The sequence below is a fragment of the Amia ocellicauda genome, chromosome 18, assembly GCF_036373705.1.
Source record: "Amia ocellicauda isolate fAmiCal2 chromosome 18, fAmiCal2.hap1, whole genome shotgun sequence".
In the NCBI taxonomy this organism is placed as follows: Eukaryota; Metazoa; Chordata; class Actinopteri; order Amiiformes; family Amiidae; genus Amia; species Amia ocellicauda.
The window spans coordinates 12,340,002-12,352,012 of NC_089867.1; the positions used below are offsets into that span (position 1 = coordinate 12,340,002).

At 38.5% G+C, this 12,011-nt stretch overlaps 1 protein-coding gene across 2 annotated transcripts in view; it reads right to left on the reverse strand.

Moving 5' to 3' along the window:
* Positions 1-929: 929 nt before the first annotated feature.
* bbs9 (Bardet-Biedl syndrome 9) overlaps positions 930-12,011 on the reverse strand; it is a 155,006-nt gene continuing 143,924 nt past the window's right edge. For both annotated transcript variants that reach the window (XM_066690985.1, XM_066690984.1), the window contains exon 22: positions 930-5,438. In XM_066690985.1, coding sequence (XP_066547082.1) covers positions 5,386-5,438 — 53 coding nt within the window. In that variant the 3' untranslated portion in view covers positions 930-5,385. The remainder of the gene's footprint in view (positions 5,439-12,011) is intronic.

Consider the following 12,011-nt stretch of genomic DNA (forward strand, 5'->3'; position numbering starts at 1 on the left):
ATTAAATTGTTACTTGGGTTACACACCCATTCGCGTAAAACCAAATTAACTATGTATTGTCTTCCACAGTAAATACTGAACAGTTCATATATATTATTTACACAGATGGAAAAAGCCCCCAAACCTTTAAATTCTCAGTTCCATATTTGGATATTCGTCAGTAGATGGCGACAAAGAGCACCGATTTACAGGATAGACCTTCTACTGCCAATGTGTTCTTATTACAATTGTAAAATTCACTTATACTGTGTTTACGATCATTATGATTATTTTTGTACAGTCCAGGATTATTACTATTTAGTCTGTAAATATATAGATGAATCAAATTTAAACATCGACAAACCTCCAAATAGGGAGTTTGTTAATGTGAATTAATAAAATACAAGGCCAAATAAATACATAAACAAACAAACTCTGGTAAATTATATGTTGTTATAAATTTAAAATACACATCATGTTTTTTATGGTACAGGCATGATAACAAAATATAGTTAATGGTAATTTGTATAATAATAATTACAATAAAATGTAAAGTGTGTCCATACTGGTACTAATGCCATGTGCAAATGCTACCAAGTCCCTCAGTAGGAAAGGCAGGGATGAAGGCAGAAAACAACTACACTGCTTTTTACTTGTGCACTAAAATTAATTTGAACTTTGTCCTCCAGAGGTGAAAGGCTAAAACATTAACGGACTGCTGCACCATCTTGTCCTCTTAAATTCCTTACCCTTTAACCTGCATTAGTACTGACTGGGAGGTTTATTAATTACAGTATACTTTGGGCTACCTCCACGGAGAGCCACCAAACAAAGCAATAACTCTGGCCTTTTCCATGATTTACTTCAATAGGAAATAGTTTATACCTCACTAAGGGAATTTGTTTTTATCCTAATGTTACCTTAAACATCTCACAAGCACACTGCCAGCATTTGCCATCTATTCCAAAGTGTTTTATTAGCATTATCTTTCTGTTCTTTTTTCCCCTCATAACATCGTGACACAGTGTTACAATGGTATATCGATGCTGGGTACAACAGGACGTCTGTAACTTGTACAGATAACATAAAGCAGTTGTTTGAAAACATGAAATAAGTTCTAGAAAAAAAAAATGGAAGAAAGAACCCAACACATCCCATTGTGTATAGTTCAGAACCTGGTAAATATCCCAAAACAAATTTTCAAACTCAAACTCAAACATCTCCTACTGACAGCTGGAATGGTTGAGGAGACAGGAGACTTAGAAAAATAACAATTGAACAAGCAAGACATCAAATAAAATAAATATATATTCCATTGTACTACATTCATACACATTTGACAATTAGTGCTGAGGGACTCTTTTAGATTGTATTGACTAACGTGAGTAGGAATTCAAATACTTGAACAGTACATTTCTAAAACCCATCTCAAACCTCATTTCAGTCGATCAGCTAGCACCTCTGGAATTAGCCTGATACAGCGGGTGCAAAAGAGTTCCAACTTCCATACATCTGAAATAAAAACAACGTACAACTTGATGTGCTTATCGAAGGAAAAAACAAAGGCCGTGATCAAAGATTGGGACTTCTTTTGTTTTCCAACTGTAAAAGACATAACAGGTACATAGAAAACAAATTTCCCCAAAAAATAACATTGTGATGCTTTTCACTGTATTACAAAATGTTATCTAAAATATTTTTGTTTTTGTTTTAAAACTTCTACATTATTTTACACACACAAAATGTCCATGTACACATACATGTATGAACAATTTAAGCTTTTTACAGGATTACACGTTGGACAAAATGTGGCACATTGCCTTATAAACTATCCTTGAAATATTTTGGTTTAAAAAATAATGCTTTTAATCACTTATGACACAAGTTTAAAACAAGTATGCTTTAGCTGATTCTGTGTGTGGGGGGGGGGGGGGGAGTAAGAAAATCAAAAGGAGCTGTATTGCCTCAAAGATACTGTATTAATACTAACATAGTCATGTTTTTTCATGGAACCTGGAATCAGTACTTTGAGTTTGTTTTTCTTAAAGAGAACATCAAGTGGGGAAGGCTGTAATTGTTTTTACAGAGAAACCAGCCTAAATGCCTTATTTATTAAGAACAATGTGTCCCACTTGTTCACGACAATGTGAACACACCAACACATACTCAAGCACAGGCTTCTGTTTGAAAAGCCACTTTCCTTTTTTTTCTTTCGGCCTCTAATAAATCCAAACCTGTCACATTTAATTAGTCAGTTTAGGGTGCGGATGAGGATCTGGAAGTTATTTTACTTTCGTCTTAAGACCAGTCACTTTGACGTGTCACGTTTCCAATATTATTAATCCAGAGGATAAACATGACCTTGGCATGCTCAAAAATAAGACATCTAAGGTTACAAAGGGGTTAAATCCAGTTTATAGCACATATTTAATCACTGAGCAAATGAAAAGGGGTCAGAATGGGCAAGTTGAGTGCACAAGCAACAGTGTTTCAAGGTAACAGTGCACAGATTAAAAAAAAAAAAAAATCTCTTTGGAAATACCACTTTGATTTAACAGATTGACTTTTAACGAGGAACCCAACAAAGCTTGTTTTGAAAGGGTCCTCGTCTGACACCCCAGAGTCGCGATTTCAGCAAAAAGAGACCAGGAATATCACAGTGTGATCGTGGGAGGTCGTCGTCAGCTCCAGATATTATTCTTAGCCATTTCAGAATGGGGAGTATTCATTTACTGTTCAGTGGTACCACATGTTAAGAGCATGAATGAAACTGGTACGACTGGCTCAATAGACGTCAAATAAGTGCATGTAGGCGTAGTGGTTAGCAGGGATGGATTAAGGAATGGGAGGCTGTGGGTTTGATCCCAGACTGGCGTATGTCGAAAATAAATTCTATGAGCATGGCTGATGTTTTTCTGGAGGATAAATTGTCTTTGATGTCGTACATCAATGGAGCACATTTTTTCTGTCTGTCAGCCCCTTTATTTTCCATGTATTTATATTATGAAACTGACAAATTTCTTAGTGCCACCAGACTCCAGCGGGCCGCTCACCATTTGGTTCAGTCATTGAAGTGGATGGCCGTGTTACATGTATCAACCAGAAAGTGTATTTCTCAGCTATGCAGAACTCCGCACACATGCACAGCGTTCATTCTATTATAATGTGATACAAATAATATTGTTCTTGGCCGTAAATATGCAGTTTAGCTGAACGCCATAGTCCTGTGTTGAAGGAGCATCACCAGGCACTTTCTTTCACTTGAAATAACTGATTTCACTGAAGTTTCCATGTAACTGTCATTTTTTCCCTCACAAACCTTTCAAGACTAAAGATTACATCAAGTATTTCTGTAGGCAGGCACAAGAGCTATTTAATAAAATATACAGGTAGGACAGCAAATAAACATTAGAGATTGAATGTGAAGGTGTTAGTAAAAAAGTAAATGCCTGATTTTATATTCAAATCATGCTGACACAGTGCTTTATTATGGAAATAATGTTGATAACTAGAAACAATGAGTTGTGGCTCTAGGTCTTGCCTAACATTCAATGGATCACATTCAATGGAAATTCAGCAATGAGTTCCCGCTGCAGACAGCCGCAGTGCACACAGAGAACATGCAGTGCTGGTTTTATGTGACTGTCAGATTACTACCTCACAAACCACACAAAGGAATACAACAGATCAGTCAAATGGTGACAAACCTGAGGCCAATTCCTTGTAAACAAACAACCAGTCGGCATTGAATCACAGCTTTCTCTATGGGGAGAAATCAACAAAACCCCACAATGCGTTCCAGTGATACGAACACTAAAGAGTGGAGCGGCAACATTCTGGATGCTTTGTTTTATATATGTATATATGTATTATGAAACTACTGATTTACATAATTGTTTTAATATACATTGTAGTAACTATAGACCTATAATTAGGAAAACTGAGAACTTAAAAATATATGAACAGCTTTGGAACAGTCACTTGCTTTAATCACAGTATTTAGTCCTTACTCTGAGCCTACAAGTAATATTCTGTTTTGTTTGGGGGGGTTTGTAATTTTTTTTTAAATAATTTAATCATATTTATACATTTATCTGTTATGAAATAAAGTACCTCTATTTTATTCTTAAATGCTAGCAATACAGTACCTTTTTGAAATCACTAGGAACAAATAATGTCTCAGTCCCATTTCAGACACCAGAAGTGTGCCAGTATTTAGGGAATTACAATTATGATTTGCAGTGTGTTTCCAATTTTGATTGTAGACGTGTGTTTAATTACAGTACAACCACAAGAATGTGTTTATATTGATACATAAATGAAGGGATATTATTGATGCTATAGATTATGACTTAATATGAGGAATGAGAGGGGTGTGTAACAAGACACTAGAGGTTGCAGCCATTTGTATCCTAAATACCTCTGTAGGATATAAAAGCTGTGCGGATATGCAAACATACTCTAAGAGAGGAGAGGAGAGAAAACTGGCCTAGGAAAATGAATTTGCTCCCTTTAACACAGGCAGAAAACATCTATCCAATGAGATGGCGTACAGATAAAATGGTCGGTACTGTGTGTGTGTTGCGAAATAATAAAGTACTCTCGTTCTCTTCACAGCTTGAAAAAGATTATGTCTATTTCTATAATTGTTTTCCATTATGTGGGATTGCAATGTAGGAATACATTTCAAACCACATCCTCGCTGTGTGGAAAAGCGCCCAAACATCGATGGATCCCAGACGAGCGACAAAAAGATAGTCGTAAGGACTCGGTTAAAGTGCTAGCAAGGTCAAGACAAAACTCTTGACATCAGCAGTGTCAACCTGGGAAATAAGCCTTGTTTTTCACTATTTATTTAAAGCCCAGCCAGTGTACTGTGCTGCAGATTTCAAACTAATTCATCAACCAAGGCTAAGAAGCTAAAAAGCCAAGAAGCCATAGCTGCTAGAAGACATGGGTACCTTTGCCAAAAAAAAACAACAACAAAAAAACACAATAACAAATAAATCATCGCAGTGTGCAGGTTTCACTGACAATTATACCTTCTTCTGAAACAGAAAAGTAACAATACTATAACAGAATAATCTGGACCCAGTGGCCAAAGCAGGGGACTATTGCTTTAGTCATTGTTTCATCATAAAGGATGCATTATATATCCGATACTGTTTATTCTAAGCAGTCATTGTTTACTGCATTTCAGGGAACTTTCTTCTATTCTATTTTTTTTTTTTTTTTTTAGTTCTTTTGGTTGTTTAGTTTACTTGAGGGAGACAAAAAAAAAAAGTGAGCTTCAGAGAAAGCATTTGAAATAGATGCGCTCTCCCAAGTGTGTTTAGAAGTGGAACTCATTCCCAAGGTCTTGGATGGCTGCTCGCCGAACAATGGCCGGGAATGACAGACAGCCGCTCAACCGTCCTCCGTCACAGCCAACTTCTCCTCTCCCGGCTGCTCTGTGGCATCTGGGAAGCAGACACAGTGAAGAAAGGTTACTCACAGTGATGGAGCAAAACACACTGAGCTGGATTACCAAGGACTTCACTGTTGTTGATAATGAAGCTCTCATCTTGGCGGGATGTTTTCTATTTGTTTAGTTTTCTCTGCACCCAGGGCTAGGAAGCCAAGGAGATAAATATGAAGGGGAACATCTTCTCAAGGACTTTAGATGTTTGTACAATATACACGTGTGAATCACATCTGTAATGTTTAAATGTAATTCAAATTGGTTTACATTTTTCATGAAGTGTAACCACATTATTACTTGTACAGTAGATTACTTGTGTGACCCTTGTAACCTTCTCTGGCACCATTTCAACAGATAAGTGTTATTTTTCATAGCTGTGCTTTGTTTTTCATTATTTGTTCTCATCTTATCTTATCCGGCTCTGGCTTTTCAGACAGGAACCTCCGCTTGTCCTCATTTATAACAAATGCCTTCATTGACCAACATCATGCTTTCCCACCTACTGAGGCTCATATCTCCTTTAGTTCACTGCAATAAAATGGTACAGATCCCAGACCATCTTTTCATCTAAGTGTAATTTATTTTGATATAAAGTAGAGATATATCTCTATTCCGGCATGAAATGCTGACTTAGAACCCATTTATGTGTACCCCCTCACACACACAAATAAAGTAAGCTGCTATGGTTCAAACACATGAAACAACCAAACAGAATATCACATGTCGTCCAAGTCGCATTGTGTTGACTGCAGCATGGATAGTTCATCTAAATGAACCTCCTTAGATTTAATCTGTGATTTATTAGCCCATATTGCTGGAAAACCCTTATGCTATTTATTACTCTGTGTCTGAATATCTCTATGACAACCGAAGTGTGGATTGACCAATTCCATGTAATTTATGGCATTCTTTATCTGACTGCGCTGCCTCTTAATTAGTTGAAGGCCGAATTGTTTTTTAACTCAAAGGGGGGGAGCGTAGAAGATGATAAGATAATGACCGGACTCACTGAATTGTGCATACCTGGTTCTTTTTGAAGAGTATTTTAACACAGCCACAAATAATGAAAACTCAGTGTACAGCCACTCCTCTGGGTTTCTGGGAGTCATAGTCATGAAACGCATTTGCCTTTCTGTGTCTCATACATGTATTGGCACAAAACCCAGAAGCCTAACTGCAGTGTACATTACATATACATACATATGTTAAAAAAACTAAAAACTAAAAATCCCACCATTAAGTGTTTTAGAAGTCTTGATTGGAAGCACAACCCAGATATTTAAACACTGCACACTGCAGTCTGATTGGAGAGCCAAGCCATGCCCCGGCTGCCCACGAGACCCACAGGTCACTCCGAGTCTGTCCGGGCTGCTCCGGTTCACAGCAGGCCGATCTGATTGCTGTGCATCACTGTCTAGCGTGCTCTCGCATTGTCAGCCCTAACTGGTATTGTGACAACAGGCTGCTGCATCTCAATAAGCTACTTCTTTTCTTCCTGCCAAACTGATCTCCCTCATTGATAAGGTAACAAGAGGGCTGTCCGGGAACAACGTTTTCCATATGAATAGGTGGGCAATGACTTGAGACTGCTGTCTCCAAGCGTCTGTGGCTCCATGTAGAGTGTAGTCAGGACTAGGGATGAAAGGGAGACTGGAGAAGTGACTTATTACTGTACATGTCCTCAGTGTCTCCAGTCTGCACTCAGCCCGGCTGGCTCAAGGCAACACAGACGCAAAATCAGAAGAAAAGAAAAAAGAAAGTAAGAAAACACCTTGGGAAATCACTGGAAAGCTTCCACAGTAAAAAACTACAAAGGAAGCAAAACCTGTAAACTGCTTTGTTGTAAGTGCCATTAAATGTCAACATGCTTTCTTTTTTAAATCCCAAAGATCAGGTTTTCAGTGAGCAACTCTCCGCTCACCAACATAGGAGAAAAACAAAAAAGAGAGAAACAAGAAAAACTGACATAAACAAATGTTATCAGTATAATTAAAATCAACTCTTGTTTGTACAAATGAAAACATACAAATTTAAATTAAGAAAACAATGTTTGTATATTTAAAACAATCATCACTGGCCAAGAAATGTATTCTTTCAACTAGATACATTAGTGCTAATTTATGTTTTGGGGGGGATAATATATTACATCATATTATAAATAAAAAACAGTTACAAAAACTATGTTTTTAATGTTTGATTGTTTATTCATTATGACAAATAATGTTGTGTGATAAACTGTGATCACAGAACTTATCAAGCTATTTTAAACTCTGCACTCATCTGCATTACAGAAGCGGTATCAAATTTGTCCGCCAAGCACCGTCTCGTCAGTATAGTTTAAACAAAGACCTTCAAAGACACTTCCAGTGTTTAACCATTACAGTGCAGCCTGAGACTAACAGCACTTCTGTATGGCAGACATAGCACTTTATATGTAGAGATAAAGTTGGAGAGCATAATTAAAATGGTTTATTATAGTATACGAAAATTATTTTGTCTGTGGTGTTCTGTACGAAGTATAGGCACTGATTATGACGTATGTTATTGTGAGATATGTTGGAATGGAAACAGCCCTTCTATACTGGGACTAGGGAAGCACTGACCCAACATCTCTTGCAATTCCTACAGGTATTCCTCCACTTTTAATGTTGCAGCAACCGGCCTCTGTCACCCACAAGGGGTGCTGTATTACACATTGCTAATTACAAAAATAATGAAGCCGAGGAGCTCCGACACCACTAACTCGAACCCTGCCTGTTATTTCCTCGACGCTCCTAAGTGGCAGCGGACCCTGAAGAATGCACAGGTCTAAGCACTTAATCCTTTAGTGTCAGGTAGAGACAACAGTAATCCGAAGTCCAACATGCAGTTTGTCATTGCTGGGGGCACTAGCCGTGTATTTGTCAGTGCCGGCAGGATTATCGCCAGACAAGTCAGGTATCTGAGGAAACTCGGAGTTCTGCACAGATCCTGTTTCCTCATTTGTCACCAGCTGCTGATGGAAAGAGAGGGGGCCGGTGTTGACACGGTGGCATTCCCAGGGAAGGGGTGAGGTCTCTGTGAAGTGTGTGTCAAGTGCTCTGTGTGCAGACCGGCAGCGAGAGGGACTGCTCCCGTTGGCGGTGCGATCTCAGAGCAATCGGGGGCAGGCTGGACTGGAACCCGGGCTAAGATAAGGTCCTACAAGTTGTACGAATCATCACAACCTGGTCCCAATGCTAACTAGACAACAGCACAGCTAGACTAACCCAGACATGACATGACATCGATTTCAGGAATGGAAAATGTAACTTTTTCAGGGAAGACAGATCCAGTGAAAATGTGGCAAAAATGCAGATTTAAGGGGTAGAAACAGAGACACCTCAGCTAATACTGGGCTACAGAGAATAATTGTCTTTCATTCATTTTATTCTTACACATAGTGACAATCAGAATGCGGCTATTAATCTTTCTTAATATTTATAGATTGATTCACTAACAACAATTTTTCAGCTACTCTAGAAAAATAAGTTAAACTGCTAGACAGACATAATAAATACTCTACAGCTCTCTATTATATTTGCTTGCTTTTTTTTCTGGCAAAACCAATATAGAAATATTACTCTTCAGACTAAACAAAAAAACAACCAAGGGCTAGAGTGGTTTTAGTTAAACAAAATGTGACTAAAGAATTAAATCATAAAACACACCAAAGAAGTCATCTGGATCCTTTATTTAACATTCAGAAAATATTTATCTGAAATGCTTGTATGTGTTTATGTTTTAGGAAAATAAAACTAGACTGGTTAAGATGAAAAAGAGAACAACATTCGTTTTTGTTTTGATTGAAGATCAGTGCTGAGAAAACAACAGCAACAAAGATTAAAATAAAAAAAAATCTAAGATCGTTGGACTTTGAAGAGACAATATAGACATTTTCCCTTCACAAAGATCTCCTGCATTTAATTTGTTTTTCTGTCAAAAATAGGACTCAGTTTAGGTTCTAGATAACAGCAGTCAAAATATAAACAAATATAAAAAACGCCACCATTCCCATTTGTCTTGCCCAGATGCGGGCTTCTTTGTGCCAGTTCTCCAGGTTGTATAAATATTACTATTAAACTACTCTCTCTGGAGTGCCATTGAATTTGATCCGTTTGTTGTATGTATATTCAATCAGGTCTGCAGCTCTTCAGCAAACAATTAAGTACAATACAGACTGATGACACGAGTAATTTTAACATAAAGAACAAAACAATGTCCCATTTCCACTGACGATAGCCATCTGTAGGTACGCCTCAGCTCGACTGCCTGAGCTTAGAGAGAAAAGCTGCAAAATCAAAGCACAATGTTGCTCTGAAAATGTGTTCACAATTGTAAGTGTCCCAAACACACAGCTATATGAAATGATGGAATTTTATAACTGAAAAGTCAGCGCACTTAAACCAGAGAGAAAGTGTTGGTATTTAAATGAAAGTAATTCTTCAAGCAATATGGTGATCAAAAAAGTACCTGGTAAAGCGAGATACATAAGCAGACACACACATATAAAAAGAAGATCATATTAAAAGAGTAATAAATATTTCACGTAAAAATATGTGTTTCTAATGTCTCAGATGGGGGGGTGCAACAGATTTGGTCAAAGGCCCTCTTCTTTTCCTGGTGGGATTGCACTGTAAACTGGGTCACGCGCCATTCTGGTCCTAATCCTGAGGTTTTCAATAATTAGAGTAATTCCATGAGCAATAAATGAGGTCTACCCATCAGCTGAGAAGCAGGGGCACAAATAGGAGACGGCTGTGTAAACATTTGCCTGAAGCCTGAAAGCCATTGACTCGAAGCCCAGCGACTTGTGTAAGATCAAGCAAATTAAATCAAAAAGAGGGTTTGTGGTCCCAACCACTGCTACCCACAGCTAATACTGCCATAAATACCAAACCTCCGTAGGAACACGCATCTCTGCCTGCTGTTTCTGTAACTCTGGGGTTTTCCTGTCTCGCGTCTTTAGCGCTGTCAAAAAAAGAGCCAGCCACTCTAAGCCCTCAAGCGGTGGCTCAGTATCTTTCCAATCTTCAGCTTACATCTGGCTTCAGAAGCTACTCACTTCTGTATGCAAATATATTGTTTTTACATTAGTCCAAGGCTGTTTTTACTTAATGCTTTCACTGGATTGAGTTATAGCCTGAATAATGTGGTACTCGTAAAAGATGGGATGCCAGTTTCTCACCTCTCTTTGCGATTTCCCTGTACACTCTGTAGACAGGAGTGACTGAGTTATTTCATGATGATGATGCTCCTGCTAATAATGATAATAATTTTTGTCCCTGGGTGTGGAGGCTGCAGGTTCAGACACTGTCTGTGCCTGGTGGCATTCGAGAGCACACAGAGGGCAGGGAGTGGTGGAGTGAGCTGCAGGTTCAGAGCTTCCCGTCTCAGACAGGGAGCTAGCTCTGTCCTTCATGGGAACCTCAGCTCTATGTTTTTGTGTTCTGACTTAACAGTGGAGACTTTTCTTTAAATCAGATTTGTAGCCCGACTCATAAAGCACATACATATTGATTTGTCCAGATCAGTGAAGCAGAAAATAACATTCAATACTCTGTGCTGATCGGCTGTAAAACCAATGGTGCCAAGGCCAAAAAAGAACCAGTTTCTTTTGTTGGGCACAGATGTGTGACTGGGTTAAATACCATTATTCTGAATTTCTAGATCAGACACCCGCAACGCACCTTGGGAAATAAGTAAGTGAGCATGTACGTAAGAAACCATATACAATTATTTATTTGGGAGGGGGGCTGCTTCTTTCGCCAATTTTGAGAGTGGGAAGATCTTGCAAAAATAACTGCTCCCGTGCCAAAAACAGAAATGGAAATAGTACCAATAGCTGATGTTTTCAAGTGCCGTGAAGTGTCCTGTTTACACAATTATGTTGAGTGAAAAACACGTCTGTCTTACTTTTGTGGAAATAAAACAGGGTGGAAAACAGTTGGAAAGCAAATAAAGAATAAATTCTCAATTATTTTGGGTTAATCAGTCAAGCTCCATTTGCTGGTCTTCAAAAGGCGTATATTCATACAGCATGCGGGTTATGGCGGACTGCGTTTACTTGCCCAAACTTCAGTGGAGAAACATATATGGGGCACTCTTTAAAGAACAAAGTATGTGTATCGTGGTTATTGTGTGTGTCCAGACAGACAGAGATGGAGAAGGAAAAAGCAATACTTTAATCAAATATAAATCTGCAGAACCATCTATAAGGAATGTTTTTCTTTTCTTAATTGTGGTTGCTGTTGTTTGTTTAGAGTTCAGGGATGCAATGGTGGGGATGGCTCATGCCGCGCTGTTTCTAAAGTAAACGACAACATGAACCAGTGCAATTAGGAAAGCAAAACATCAAAGAGCCCCACTTGGTCCACAAACCATCGGCTGTGGCTATAGTCTCTGGTCACACAATGACGGTGCGGAACATCTCTGCCATCTCAGCTGGGGTGCTGCGGTCAAAGAGTACCAAAACCGATACAGAGTGTGCTCGGGATGAGACCAGACAACTCATGAGGAACACATTTAAAACAAAACAAACATCCTTTTTTAA